Genomic DNA, 13,228 nt, shown 5'->3' with positions numbered 1-13,228 from the left:
AGATTTTTTATTATAATATTTGTAATTATAAATACATTTGCACATATATATGTTTAGCCTACATATGTATGCAAATAGGATTTTTTTAATTCCATTGCAAGCCTTCACTATCAAGAATATTTTTGTCAAAAAAGCTTACATGAATATTTGCATTTGAAAGAGTGTTACCAGAGATTTACAGCATACTTTTAAATATACTATATCTCAAATTCATATAATTGTATACATCTCATTAGTGTTTGCTATTATTTTGTTGTTTTTCAACAAGCTAGCATAATCCATTTTATATTTTGCTGGACTTGGACATAGCAATTAATTTGCAATGAGTTCAATGGGCTTTGGACTAGACTTTGACTTTTTATTTTTCTATTAACACAGATAGCCAGGCTCACTTCTGTTTCCTAATTGAACTGTGTTGAGAGCTACAGTAGCTACACTGCCACTCTGAGAAATGCCATACACTTTACTTGTGAGGCAAGTTACGTTTCTCGGACAGGCAAGGTTAGAAACTAAAGGTGTATTTGAAAGGAAGACTCTATTGTAGAAGTCACCTATGCTATGAGACTGGAGTACTCAGTGTAGCTGCTAGTCTCAGCTACCTCATCTGCTTCTTCCTGCTTATCTAGGCTGATGCACATTGCAAGCTGCACATAAAGAGTTTTGGGCAAATCCCCAAGTCCCTAACCACAGCTCTGCCAATTTCCAGCCAGAGGTTCTTGTGCCTTTGAACGCAAAGCAGAAAAGCATGCTCCTATCAGACATCTTTACGCTGTTTGAGGATTCATTCAGTCATCAGATGATCCTCCATTCCCTTCAGTCTGAGTGGCTGGAGCTCCTGGCCCTGTCCTCACAAAGCGCTTAGTCTGAGTCCTGCTGGAACATCCTTGAGGACCTCCATGCCTGCTATAATATACCATCCGCAGACCACAGTGCTCTGATGGCAGCCCTACCAGTTTGGGACAAAATTTTATTTCATTTTGTTCCTGATCACCTTTATATGTTTAAGTAAGCATTAGTTCTGAAGATAGACCATTTATTTGAGCTCATGTCCAGAAGCTATCCACACTGACCACACCACCTCTCAGAGGTACTGCCTTCTAATACAGCATTTCCTTTGCTCTGGTAATAGCCTCCACTCCTTGTTCTCAATTCCTTTAAATAAGTTTATGAATAAAAACTATTTAGAGAAGAATTCACACCATTTCCTAACATTCCTAACATCTACGTGCCTTTCTCAAACAATAACAACTATGTTTTCACACAGACCATTGCCAAAAGTGCAGAATAGCTTTCAGTCAATAATCAGTCTTTGCAAGTTCTGTCTAGGAAGGGTCGCAGCTAAAACTATAAATGAGAAAGTAGTTTATTCCTCTTACACATCTCCAGGTTTTAATCAAAATACCCTGTAATACTGAGCCAAATATTTTGGAGAAGTGGAATTGTTTCTGTATCCACTCTGATGTTTCCATTGGCCAATCTAAAATCCTGCCAAAGAAAGAAGAGATTTATTTGACAAGGTCCCTGTCCATCAAATCCTATTGACTGGAATTATTTGTATTTTTTAACCTAACCTTCCTGCTGATTGCTCCAAGCTAACCATTCCAATATTTTACAGGAAAGTGAATTCATGCAAAGGATGCATTTATAGATCCCATTTTCTATTCTTTTCTAAAGATTTGAACTGCATTAGCACTTTTCCAAATCTCTGAAATTTTCTTAGCTCTCTAGGATTCACACTGTTGGTTCAAAAGTTGCCTTAGCTACTTCCTCCCAACTCTCGGGAGCAAATTAGCAAGAACTGCCAACCTGGAAAACCTTGGAAGCTTTCCATCATCCAAGGCAGGCTCACAGCTCTCACAGAGAACTGTCTGCGTTTTGCTGAGACAATGAGAGAGCTTGGCCTCTTCTGAAACCGTAACCGAAGGGAAAGAGGCAGAGCTGGGAACGGAGAAACAGGGAACATCCCGAAGACTCATGGTCTCATTGCTCGGGTTCCTATGCACCCATCATCAACAGCAGGAGTGCACATACCCATCACTGCCTCGGAGAGCACCCATTCACTTCACAGTGACACCAGCAGCCTGTCTGCCTTTCTGGGCTTTTATCTACCTAAAGCTCGCAAGCCATGACTCTGGTGGCACTACACAGCCTACTGCCTTAAACCATCTGTGTTGCCTCTATCTTGAGATGACCCAAGTTGACTCTTGCTTTTTCCCAGTATGAACAGGTATGACCCAAAGACCTTTATGTTCCCTATGTAAAATTGAAAAGTGCTCTTATTAGCAAATTGGTTACTGAAATTCAATCACTTTCAAACAATTTCAATCATCTTTATTCTTCCACCACAGTTTGTAAATTATACTTTCCATGACCAATTTTCTCAGGTATAGCAATATATATACCATAGCAGTATAAGTTGTTGCATTCATTTATTACCATTTTGGCATTTTATTCTAAACAAAATTGTCATTAGCGTGATTACAAATCAAAGAGATCGAGAACTTGCCATTGCTTCATTTATATCTCTCTGAGCAGTTCCAGCAAATCATGCACAATTTCCAACTTCTCAAGGTGAAGTACTACACAACTTCAACTACTAAACAGACATAAATTGAATGGAAGGAAATGAGGAAATCTAACTGGGGTTCCAGTAGAAGAAAATACAGAGAAATAATTCAGATTTTATCATAAGGACAGGAAGGAAATCAAAGGACAATGATTTATCTTTTGTCTCTTAAATGCAGTATTTTGTCTGTCAGACCCATTCATCTCATACAAAGAAGAGCAATAGTATACATTTCCAAGATAAAATCAATTATGCATTATCTTAGAGTTGAACAATGTGATTCTCACAGAGGCCTTAATACGGCTTACACGTAGCATAATTCTTATTCCAGATCTCTGAACAAAGCTAAATTTCACTGACGATTCATTGTACAAATTCCAATTTACAATCAGCCAGTTTTTCCCAATATTCTCTTAAAGTATGAAATTGCAAAGGCCGTGTCTGCATGAACCAGGATAGGGATTTTGAAATATAACAAAAATTAAGTAGCAAATTAAGAGACTCATTGGATTCAATTCATTACCTCAGAGAACTTTTGCTTAAAATATCCTCCCATATTTTATGTCAGTTTTTTAAATGAGTGAAGAAAGCTTTTGTTCCTCAAAAATGCCTGAACTGTGGCCAATTTAGCTGCACTTTAATTAGTTTCTTAATTTATTTCCATTATGAAATAAAATAGGGAAATAATTATTAATTCTGTATCCCATTAAAATGACATTGCATAAGTTAGACTATTTTGTTATCAAGTTTGAAGCAATTTATTTTTGTAAAAGCTAAAAATAACATTACAGTTTAAATAATATTTGCCAAGTTTTGGAACAACTCACAAAGACATGGTAGAATTTGATGAAAAATTTGCATGGGTTATAATGCTTAGCCCATTTTCAAAGGAAAAGATGATCCTTACTCAGTTCATTTCCCTTTCCAACAACATTCTTTTAGAAACACAGCTTTTTCTTTTTTTTTTTTTTCCTATCATGAAGCATTTCAGACAGTTGCACTTGAGCCTTTCCTTGAGTGTCCTAGTTGTGATCATGTTGTATTTCAAATGTGTTTTCACCAGCAGGACAACGGGCAGCCTAGGAGATATTTCACGCGCTGAGGCTGAGCAGACCTATTCTGGCCAAGTCATTCTCTTTCCATCTCTGGCACAAATTGGAAGGAATGGAAGGAAAGCTGCAAGGCGCTGGGAAAGTGAGCCTCAGTGAACCAAGGTGAAAGAAACTTTCAAAGCGCAAAGTGCCTAATCTAGACAGAATTTTGCTTTAAGGGCATAGGGAATATAAAGGACATTTACTCGGGGAGTCATTCACGGCTTTCCTTTTAAAAGGGGCCATCTCTAAAAAAAGCAGAATCCCTCAGTCTCATCACAGAACATCGTGAGCATACATAAGAAATCTGAAATCTCAGTCAGCAATGAGAGGTGCATCAAAACATTTTTTTTTGGACTTTAGCAGATAAATATGCAGAATGGAAAAGCTGCAAATGAATTCTTCCTCTACTGAGCAGAGCTAATTGGGTACAAAGAAGTAAGCATTCAAGAGTCAACAAAGGCTTTCCCTGGCCCACACAAGTACCTTCAACTACAAGCTATGGCATTTATTTTTTTCTCTTGTCCTATTAAAGTTTCATTACTCTTGCAAAAGAAAAAAATTCCAAAGGACTTCCTCCAAGAGAAAGAACTAAGAAAGTCAGACCTATTGCCTGTTGACAGAGGGAATGGAGCCTGTGTCCCATCAGATAGAAGATGGAACTGAGCACTGTTCCACCTAGCTAGCAACACTGTAGTAGTTTTACTGCTATGGAAGGGGTTTGCGCTCTGGCCGGTTGTTTTTGTGCAGTGTGCTAAAAGGAAGGCAGTTTCTCAGAATGAGTCCCACAGGCAAATGAATGAGTGTTCTACAAATTCTAGGATTTAGGCAGGAGACCTCAGCTGCTGCAAAGTAATTCCCCATTTCCTACACATCTCCTTGATATACAAAGCAATTTGGGCTCTGATGGAAAGGAATTGTGTTTGAAGAGCACAGCTGGAGTGCAGTTGAGTGGGGACGGCTGCTCACAATACGAACATGGGAAGGGAGATGGCAGTGCAGAAATCAAACACAGCAGCCTACAAATGATGCAGCAGTTGTTCTCTCTTCTCCTGAGAGCCTTCCTCAAACAGCAGGACTGAGAGTCCATTCAGTAAATGACTGAAAGGAGCTCAGACTTTCCGATTCCCATTAGATTAGCTCAGCGGGGAATTTGGGGGCATTGTTTTTCTTTGTTTGTTGCTTGTGTTGTTTTCGTTTGGTTTTTACAATATTCCTAACAGTTTTTGTTGAACAAGTTGTTGAGATTTGTACACTTTTAGTGTGATTTCATCAAGACTGTCTTGCAATGACCTGGTCTCATCATCTTTGTGCCTTTGTTCACAGAATAACTAGCAAGCATTTCTAGCATGGCATAATACGGCACTCTATGAAATAAGAAAAGGTAGCACTATTTATAGATGGCAATCAAACTGTACTTTACAAATCTTCCAGCATATATAGTGCACATACCTCAGAAAAAAGGACTAAGAAATATATTTACACATACTCTAGGCTAAATCTGCTGATCCACAATGGTAAATCCCACTCAGAACTAATTTCCTTATTTGAAGCTTAAGAAAATATCATGCAATCCACATCGCATATTACATTCATTGACTAGATAATAGCTGGAAGGAAGACAGCTCATAGAGAAATAGATGAGAACTAGGGGTGAATTCTGTGGTAGATGTCTTTGCATGCTTTATGTACATTTACATATATATATGCACATTTACACAGTCTAGCAGCTGTAGCTGACTGAGCTAAATTATCCTTCAAAAAGCTCTTGGCCACCTATCTAAAGAGTAACTGGGCAAAGCTAACCTCTAGCTCTGTAAATAAATAATCAAATTCTGTCAGGTAAACAACCAAGAACCACAGTATTTATTAGCTTACATTATTTGCACAAATGGTGCAGCTTGACTGTATACAACATAGTCAATTTTTTTAATAAACTTGCTTAACATTTACCAAAAACATAAGGAAGAAAAGCCACACTTCATTCACGTGTTTAAAGATGAACTTTCAATTTCAGAAAACTAGCTTTTCAAGAACTTTTTGTCTTCAGTGTTTGTTTAGGGTCATATTTTTCATAACTAATTAGAATAAAAAAGCTTATAGCATAGCAGTTTATAAAAAATGTTCGCAGCATGGCAGTACTAGTTATGGAACTAGTTGGTTGTGAAAGAATATGTAAGGTACTAACAAGAAAGTTCATCAAAACTGAGTACGGCTCAGACTGCAAAGCTGGGTCACTGTATATTAGATATGAAATATTCACTGTTTTGTAAAACATCACACAGACTTAGCAGAGAGTCAGCAAAACTTCCATATAGCTGGACTTGTTAATTTCAATCTAGTTTAAATGCATTAAAATAATGTGCACTGGTTACAAGCTATGCAGAGCTTTATTTCAGGAAATGTTGTGGGAGTCAAACCTTCTGACTTTCAAAGTGTGTACATGGTTCACAGTGTGTACAGCTCTCAGAAAGCATTTTCTAAATGCCATAGTAAATGCAAAAAACAGTAGCAATAATAGAGGATTTGGGACTCAGAACAAGTGAGACTGGCTATAGCCAACCATTAATGATAGAAGTGTTTGTTTGCATTGTGATAGCAAGTTCCAGTCCAGCCACCAGAAACAGAAAGCAAGCTATCTGCAACAAGGAAATAACAGCAATGCAAAACAAAGTGGTGTTTGTGTTTGCTTTTAGGTGACATACACACATAAATTGTATTCTTTCAGGGCAGCATGGCTAAGACTGATGCAGAGTGATTATTTACAAGCTATCAACCCTCCTCTGCACTTACAGCTGAATGGTAAAACAGGTGAATAAATAGCAAGGAAAACAGTAAACCCTAAAATAGCCTCGGGAATATTTGTGTAAGCCAAATACCACCATATATTAAGAACTAAGAAGGAAATTAGGGCCTGGTTCTCTGCCTGTGAGCTCCACTCATTATAGGGAAGGGGTGGTGTTGAGAGAGCAGGTTTGGCTTATGTGAACCCTCAGAAAGTTTGCAGATGACACAAAACTGGGAAACGCGGGTTGATACATTGGAGGGCCATGCTGTCACCCTGATGGACCTCAGACAGACCACAGAGACAGACTACAGAAATGGACTAACATGGTTCCCATGGAGTTCAACAAGAAGAGCAGAGTTCAGCACCTGGGGCAGAACAGCTCCAGGCCCAGCGACGTGCTGAGAGCAGCCAGCTGGAAAGCAGCTCCGCAGGAACGGACTGAGGGCTCCTGGGAACACAGCGCTGAACAGAGCCAGCAATTCACCCTTGCTGCTAGGGAGACTAACAGTGTTGTTAGCTGTGTTCAGCAAAGTACTGCCAGCAGGCTGAGGGAGGTGATACTTCCTCTCCACTCGGCCCTGATGAAGACACCACTGGAGTGCTGAGTCTGGTATATCTTTCTTATGAGGAAAGCATGGAAAAGAAGAGGATCGGGAGGAAACTCCTCAATGTCTACAAATAGCTGAGGGGAGACTGCAAAGAGGATAGAGCCATGCTCATTTCAGTAGTGCCCAATGTCAGGACAAGAGGCATAGATACAAACTGAGAAACACAGAAAGTTCCCTCTGAAGGTCGTGGCACCCTGCTCTGGGTGTCCCTCCTCGAGAAGGGATTGGTCTAGATGGATGCAGTGCTCCCTTCCAAATTCACGTTGTAATATGCTGTGACTTAGTGAAAGATGGAGTGACCAAATGGCTCAACTACACTAATGTCTGCACTAACAGAAAATGCACTCAAGACTTCTGTTTGATTGTTTGATATGTTGCAGAAAAATCGATCTGCTCTTCTACACTGAAATTGTTATGAAAAATAGAAAAATCTGATCCAAATCAACAAAACTAGCTAATCCTAAAGAAAAATTTCAGAGATTTCATATCTCTTGACAACCCAACAGATATTTGGGAAATAAAAATCTATGGCTTCTGTGTTATTCCTTATTTCACTACTCAGACACAAAACTCAATAGCTTTTCTTCTGTACGTGTCACAAAACAGCACTTGCTTCATTTTAAGGCTAAATTGTCCTTCTTTACTTGCTATCTATTTGCCAGCAAAACAGTCACATCACTTTACAAAGAACAACATGTCAGTTAAGCTGACCTGCCAAATCTCATCAGAGCCACTCAAATCTGGGCACATGGCTCTCCTTTTGCCACGAGGTTGTCTGTGTTGCCTGGACACAAGGTGTCACTGGTTTACCAGCCCAAAGCAGCTCTGCACCGCACCCAGAGCCAGCAATGCAATGCACCAGAGCCAGCAATGCTGTACTGCTACAGGAAGTCATTGACATTGTGTTTATCACCACATGACAAGTCTACTCAGAAGACTGGAGTCACCCTTCCTACTGCCTAATGAGGCCATGGCCAAAAGACAATGAGATCTGCACAATAAATCAGTGACACTTCCCTCACCTCCAGCAACCACAGGCTCAGCCAGAGGTAGCATTACAGGACCTTTTGGGTAGTACCTCACAAGCACTGAAAGCTGTATGTGGTGCCCAAACGATAGCACATTGGACCTCCAGCTCCCTCTGTAGAAGCCACAGACCCAGTACTAGCCCTGCAAGATGTCATGGACACCCTCAAGTATTTCAAAAGACACAAAGACACAGGTGAACACACCTGAATTGATCCCATTGTGTTTAATAGCCCTTCAAATATGACCTTCCGCTGAATCAATTTGATTTGAAAGATCTGAAAATGTTGGTACCCGAAAGGTTCCAACACAAGGAGTTTCAGGAACATGCTATATGCAGATCCTTCTGCTTTCACACGCTGTGAACCTACCACCTGTAAGTTGTAGCTGATGCCCACTTTTCTCACGAGTGAAACTTTCAGACCTTTTTCAGGTGCCTCTTTCCTAGCCTGAAGCATTCCAGTCTGTTTGACCACATAACTGATGGTTATTCGGGAGCTTTTTCCATATCTTTCTTCCCCCCTTTTACTCTCTTGTGTGTTTTTCTATAAAATCTGATAACTAGCTATCTTGGATTAAAGCGAAACGACTGCTTGCTATTTTTCAGTGCTGTATGAGTTGTACCCTTGTTTCTTTACTATTCATTTTCATTTTTAAAAGGAACTGGTGAATAATGGGCTCGGTTTTCTTTGTAATTTGGCTTTGTGGTTCATTTGTGTGACCAGATTTGAAACACAACAGAAGTAAATAAACAAATCTGTAATTGAAATTTGCAGTATGCACACCTGAGGGGAAAAGTGCTTTCTGTCAACCTCGGGGATAAATAACACCCACATCCATCGTCCTGGAAATCAGTTACTTCTGCTGAAATTTAAAATCTTACAGTTCAACAGCCTAACCAAAAGGAGGCACATATTAATGCTCCACTTTCAATGGCAATGGTGTCATCAGCTCTTATAGAAAAGTTTCTGTAAACGTTTCTTTCCTCAGTCAGAAAAGGCATAATTTGACTTTGGAACGTAACTATTAAATGAACCATATAAAGCTACACTGAAGAAAAAGCTCTTCAGCTGCACTGTAAGGTAATCTGGGCCAGGTCAGCCACAGGCACAGACATCAACCAGTCCTCATGATGTTCTACCCTTTGACAAAACCCCCCAGGGTTTTCCTACAGTGACTTCATCTCAGGTTGGCTGGTGTCAATTAGTTACCCCGAAGCAAAAATACATTTTAAAGCAAAAACTACATGCTGTAGTCAAGGAGTAAGAGCAGAGGTGAACAAAGCAACTAAGCCCCTTTTCAATGTTTGTTAAGCTGTTTAGCCTGGCTGGCAGTTGGGCACAAGGCAATTATTGATGTGCAAACAGCAGTTTGCACACACTTTTAATTCATATATTTAAATAGGGAGTCCATTAAATCTTTTATTTGCATACACTTCCACTGAGGAAAAAAGAAAAAAAAATTACTCTTACAAAATAAATTCATTTGCTTTCAAGATTAAGGTTCAGTACTATAATTGCAAAAAAGCAAATATAATACATTTTTCCTGTCCCCAGTTTTAGCTGGTGCTTTTACAGAAGCACAGTGTTATACCACTGTCTTGTTTTTCATCACTATTTTTTGATAATTCCAAGGCTGGAATTATTCCTATAGAAATTCATACCTTTCCTCCTCCATGTCCTTCCACCACGAAAAAACATCAAATAGAATTCAGATGGAAACAATTGTCCTTGCTTTTCTGTTAGAAAAGCCTAGCAAAGACTATATTTAGGGGGAGACTGTACACTGAAAGCATGATTTTAGAGATCATCATATATTGTAGCTTGTCTATTCTCGAGAACCCATTACATTTGTTAGTTAAGTAGGAGAGCATCTTAAAAAAAAAACAACTTTGAAGATATTAAGATTTTCAGTTAGGTCAGCAAGAATGGCTATAAAAGAAATATGAAAAAAGAAGGCAGTGGAACAAAGAAGATTGCTTTCAAAATTATAACTACCTTATAGTCAAACAAGTATTTTTAAACTGCTAGATTTGGAAAAGGTCGTGATCTTTGTATTTTATATTTGTGATTCAATGTATTTCTTAGTGGGTAACTTTACATATGGCATATAACTACCTCCTTATAGGGACACATATTTTCATTTCAAGGAGCCTGTTCATAGTATCAACAATTTACTTGCAAAACTGATCAAGACCTGTTAGAACTAATACCCTTCAGTATGTTAAAGTTATCAAATGCATACTGTAAATGAAATAATAAGCTGCAAACAGTCTAAAACATGAAATCAAAATAGATGGGTTTGGATCTACTTCCTTTTGCATACTCAGGTTTCTTTCTATGGAATTCCTGCATTGCCACCTTAATTCCTCCAGAAACGCTTCTGGTGTTGAAATACGTTCTTAATGTATAAGAAGTAAATAGCTTAAACTGCATTTTGGGCTGTATCCATCACCTCTTCACTTTTGTTATTCATTTCTCACTGTTGTATTTTCACAATGTTTAATTAGAAAATGAAGTCGAAGCCCAGAAAACAGACGGCTTAAGCAGGCTTTGTAAATGTCGCATAACAACTGTTCTGTGATCAGAGTTTGGGGATGAAGCCTTCGTCCGTATTTTTAGATGTGCTTTTATAGTACATGGAGATGTGGAAATGTTAACCAACAAAAGATGACCACGCAGAGAAAATGGAACCTGTACAGCTGTATAAAATCTGCTGTGTGTATACTGTGCAATACCTGATGTTATTTATAGTTTATATAGTTTATAACTCACTCCATCAGATGTCATGACCCAAAATTCAATTTCAGGTCTTGCTCTTCTACTTGCAGCGCTGTTGCTTAATTAAGTATTAACAAATAAAAAAAGCCTACACTTAGTTCGAGCATTTTCAGAAGTACAGGAACATATTGATTCATGCAATGTAATAAAGCTAAATCAAATCCCAGCAGCACATGACCATTTAAAATGGACTTAAGGCTTAAAGCTGCTTGTTATTTCTTAAGCTGTGAGCTCAAGGAAAAAAATACATAATCTTGCACTAGAAAATTATTAGTATTTCATAAAATTATTCACTCAACTTTAAAGAAAATGTAGTACAGATAAGTAACACATACATCAGCTCATACTTCTATTTTTTTCAGGCAAAGAATATCCAGCTTGGTAAAGGTCAAGTACCATGAATTTGATCTCTGCCTTGTGCATTCTCTGTCAAGGGCTTAGTCTTGCAAGCAGAGAAGAAGGATGCAGCCTTCTGCACGGCGGGATCTTTCCCGGGGAGCATTCATTCACACTTTAACGAAAGCAACACTAGAGGGCATTGCTGTAATATTCTTCGCCTGAAAGCTGACAACTTCAATGCATTTCTTTCCATGAATGTTAATTGCCTCCAATTTTAACAGAATTGTTCTGTTTGTTAGCTTGTTGCCATACTGAAGTGTTAGCCATAAAAACTTCATTGCACTGAAGCAGCCAAGGAGCTTTCTGGAAAATACTGTAATGCACAGGGCCGGCTGCCGGCAGTCAAGGCACACAATCAGCCACACACAAAGCCTGCTTGGGCCACAGTCTGTCGCTTCTGCAAAGCTGGACCTGTGCTGGAAGAACCTCCGGGAGGCATTGGCTCAGAAGCAAATCGTGGGGTTGGGGGTAAGTTGCCACCGTGGCTGCCCAGTGGTCGCCAAGGCTTACGGCCCCACCAGAAGCCCTGTCACTCTGCTCTTGGATAGTTACGATAAATTTAATTTGGGATGTTTAAACAGAGTGCTTGCTGAGTTCCTCCATGGCAGAGGGCTGAGGAAGGAGGTTTTGGGGAGGTTTGGGAATGCCACTACAAGGGGAGTGAGTACATATCACTCCCCAGGACAAGCACTACCCAGGAGCAACGACTTCTAGGTCTCACTACCCTAGAGGCAGTATTGCACTCCACCATCATGCCACGGCCTGAAGCTCACACTGTATTCCAAGGCAACTATCTCTGTCAGAAAGAAAGGCTTTTGCCCTTAAGCAGTACCTGAATTGTCCCCATAATGTCTAAGCCTCGTGCCCGCTGCAGGCAGTCCCATGTAGTAGCAGTTGGTGAGCTCCTGGTAGCTACTCTCGTGCTTCAGAGGATGAGAAATCCTAAGATAAGGAATGAATAGGAATGGGGAAAATGCAATAAAAATGCAGAACATCCCACCCCCTAAAAAAGAAAGAAAGAAAAAAGAAAGGAAGGGTTTTAAATTCATGTGGCATGCATATACAGCAAAAACAAAAACATGATCCCAGGCAGCTTTTAATTTAGTTAAGTACAGAAACGTAGAATGAAAAACACACAGAAATACATAACAGTCATACTAGCATAAAACCTTTCTGATGTACTCAATTTTGCCATCCTATTTTGTTAAGGTTTATAATCTTTTGCTCTTTACATGTAAGGTACAAGAATAAAGAAAAAGGTCTGAAATTATCATCTAGTTATTCATTCACCAACTACAATGGACATTATCTACTAGGAAGGTGAGACCAAAAGAAGGAAATGAGCTTATTTAGGACAATCAGCACTACAATGCAGGTGATCAAAAACCCAATGAATGGAAAATGCAATTATTACTATACTTCATACTCCTACACACAAGCCAAGAAATGTGGTACCACAATGGAAAAAGGGAATGTCATGCCATTAACAAAAATTAGTTAAAAAAATAATTCTAACAACCAGTATCTCCTAGGTCATATCAGTAAAATCACTGGCACAGTCAGATACGTTTTGCATATAAAATAAATAACTGGGTAGGAAAGAATGTAAATAAATAAATAGGGGTGTGTTTTCAGGAAGGTTAGCTTTTGACTGGAAATTTGCAAGTGGAAACACACATGAAGAAACTATGCAAACTGTGAACCTGATGTACCTGAAGCTCACCTATTATGTGTGCCCCATATAGCTGACTTTTACATGAGCTGGGATCGTGTCTGGACAATAATGCTGTCGTTAAATCAATATGGTTCAAAGCTCCAGTGGTACCAAGGAACACTCTGAACACCACGGCAACTTAACTGACAAGCAGAAGCTTATTAATCTGCCATAATTCAGGCTCATTGCATTACACACTCACACCCTGTCCTTGGTTTACTAACTGATGAAACAACAGAAGCTGAATTTCATGGCA

At 39.2% G+C, this 13,228-nt stretch overlaps 1 protein-coding gene across 1 annotated transcript in view; it reads right to left on the bottom strand.

The window, feature by feature from the left end:
• The window catches only part of DLGAP2 (DLG associated protein 2), a 410,760-nt gene extending 398,603 nt beyond the window's left edge, over nt 1-12,157 (bottom strand). The window contains exon 1 of the mRNA XM_042817501.1: nt 12,091-12,157. Coding sequence (XP_042673435.1) covers nt 12,091-12,105 — 15 coding nt within the window. The 5' untranslated portion in view covers nt 12,106-12,157. The remainder of the gene's footprint in view (nt 1-12,090) is intronic.
• Nucleotides 12,158-13,228: the final 1,071 nt, after the last annotated feature.

The sequence above is a fragment of the Centrocercus urophasianus genome, unplaced genomic scaffold (assembly GCF_019232065.1).
Source record: "Centrocercus urophasianus isolate 14NV4802_14NV808 unplaced genomic scaffold, USGS_Curo_1.0 seq_10, whole genome shotgun sequence".
Lineage (NCBI taxonomy): Eukaryota > Metazoa > Chordata > Aves > Galliformes > Phasianidae > Centrocercus > Centrocercus urophasianus.
The sequence above is the reverse complement of the archived record's forward strand: the minus strand, read 5'-3'. Positions and strand labels throughout refer to the sequence as shown.